Source organism: Plectropomus leopardus, unplaced genomic scaffold (genome assembly GCF_008729295.1).
Source record: "Plectropomus leopardus isolate mb unplaced genomic scaffold, YSFRI_Pleo_2.0 unplaced_scaffold10632, whole genome shotgun sequence".
NCBI classification, from domain to species: Eukaryota; Metazoa; Chordata; class Actinopteri; order Perciformes; family Serranidae; genus Plectropomus; species Plectropomus leopardus.
In genome coordinates, this window is record NW_024611210.1 from 116 (window position 1) to 2,250 (window position 2,135).

The 2,135-nt window shown below is 52.0% G+C and overlaps 1 protein-coding gene across 1 annotated transcript; it reads right to left on the reverse strand.

Annotated features, from left to right (window-relative positions):
• Positions 1-512: 512 nt before the first annotated feature.
• Positions 513-1,970, reverse strand: LOC121963255 (inner nuclear membrane protein Man1-like; the record flags this gene model as incomplete). The annotated part of the gene is made up of 1 exon (XM_042513573.1): positions 513-1,970. A coding segment is annotated over exon 1 (1,333 nt), but the record flags the coding sequence as incomplete, so codon positions are not given.
• Between the last annotated feature and the right edge of the window lie 165 nt (positions 1,971-2,135).

Sequence of the window (2,135 nt, forward strand, 5' to 3'; positions counted from 1 at the left end):
ATGCCTTGAAGCAAATATTTCATCAAAACTGAAACATTCAGCATCATGTACAGCGAGTTCCCTGCAACTTTTTTTAAAAAGTCAAGTGAAAATTTAATTACCAAATTGAATAAATAAAAATAGCTCCCTGGGGTTTTACAAAGTTTAAGTTCCTCCCATGCTGACACTTTCTTTGCACTTTTTAATAAATTAATTTTATCTGCAATTATTGAAATAAAATACAGATACAGATAATCAGCAGAAAGCCAAATATCCGCCTCAATAATCAGCCGGGCTGATAATCTGTCGACCTCTAGTTTAAATGCTTTTGAAAGGCATCTGGATGCAGCACAAAAAACTGATGTGGATGCAGGTTTCAAAGGGTTACTGTTACTGTATCTTTTACCAATTTTTTGCATTTTTGGCCATTTCCTTTAAGTTGCCCAATCCTTTCTTCCCATGCTTTTGAAAGAATTGAAGCCAATTTGCTCAGGTTGCAAAGAGTTAAACTGCACATGGTGTCAGATACTTACTGACTCCATCCACCTCCGAGGATCCAGAGCCCCTCATCCGGAGGTACATGAGGCCCAGCAGCAGGAAGAAGAGGCAGGCTGCCGTAAGCAGGAACATGGACAGGTAGTGAGCGCTGAAGCTCCCGGAGGAGGCCACCTCCTCCCGCTTGAACTGCTGGAGCAGCTCGTCCTCCGGGACAGACAGCTTGTGCTTGAGCACCGCCTGGCTGTATGAGTGGTTGGGGGCGGTGTGGTTGGAGTGGTTGCCCCTGTAGCTCTGGGACAGGCTGCTGTAGTTGGAGAAGCGCGGTCTCAACCCGATGGCAAACCGACTGCTGCTTCTGGATGCTCCGTCCTCGCCGTCGACGTGGTTGTTTTTGCCGGCCTCTCCTCCGTGGTTCTCGGTGAGGGACACGTAGATGGACTTCCTTGGAAAGTTGTGGCTCCGGGAGCCTCCCGACACCTCCGAGTCCCTTCTCTTGGCGTCGTCTTCCTCCCCCTCCTCCCTCCGGCTCCCCACCATATTTAGACTCTCAGACGGGTTAACCTGTCTGGCCGCCCCTCCCGTCTGGGACCCTCTGTGGGAAGGAAACTCCGCTTTCGGGTGGCTCCGTCTTGGCTCCAACCTCTCCCGCCGCTGCTGGTCTACGGCACCAGGGCCCCCAACCTCCTCCTCGTCCGAGTCTGAGTAATCCCCAGCTAGCTTGCTAGTGTTTAAATGAGACGCCCCACAACCATTTAAAGAGCGAGAGTTCTTCTCCGGTCCCCCCTCATTATCGTCCTCGTCCCCCGAATCGTCGTAATCCCTCCCTTCCGCCTCGGGGCTGGATCTGGCACGGACTCCCCAACCCAGCGAGACACTTCTGTGTCCGCCCGGACCCGGGGAGGAATTGTTGCTGTTGAGCGGACTAGTAGCGCCGTACTGACTCTTGCTAACCGCGCTCGGTGTCGTAACGGGCCTTATCTTCGGTTGTTGCGGGAAACCGGGGCTCCGCTCTGCCCTGCTGCTGTGGTTGAGGCCTTTTCTTTTCAGCGGAGTTTCAGCGTCAGACTCGTCGGAGCTGAAGCCGAGGACGGTGGACTTCCTGCCCGGTCTCCTGCTCGAGCTCAGGTGCGTGACGTCATGGCTGGCTGGCCTGGATCCCGCCGTGTTGCCTCCGCCAGTGGTGCTGTTGATGGCCCCGCTGCTCCGGGTTTTACCCGCTCTGGAGCCCCGCTGCTGCTGCTCTTCGCGAAGCTTCTTCAGTTTCTTCAGATATACCGGGCGCGTGTTTTCGGTGACCGGGCCTGGAGTGAAACCAAAGCGCTTTAATTCGGAGAAAAGCTCCTCATCCGTTAACTGCGTTGACGCCATCTTGGACAAAACTCTTGGAGAAGGTTGTGTAGCGGAAGTGACGTAGGGGTGAGTGGTAGTAGACACAGGGGTGCGTTCAAAGCCACCAGCAAGCTGTCGATACACGATAAGCTTGCTGAACAGGCAGTATGGTAATTTTGTGAATAAAGAGATGAAAGAAAACAAAAGTGTGTGTCTGTGTGTTTTATATATATATATATATACACCTGAACAAAAATGGGGGAATATTTCTAGTTATCGCATTTTGCGGTGGCGGCATCAATTTGTTTTGGCATCAAGCATGCTTAAAC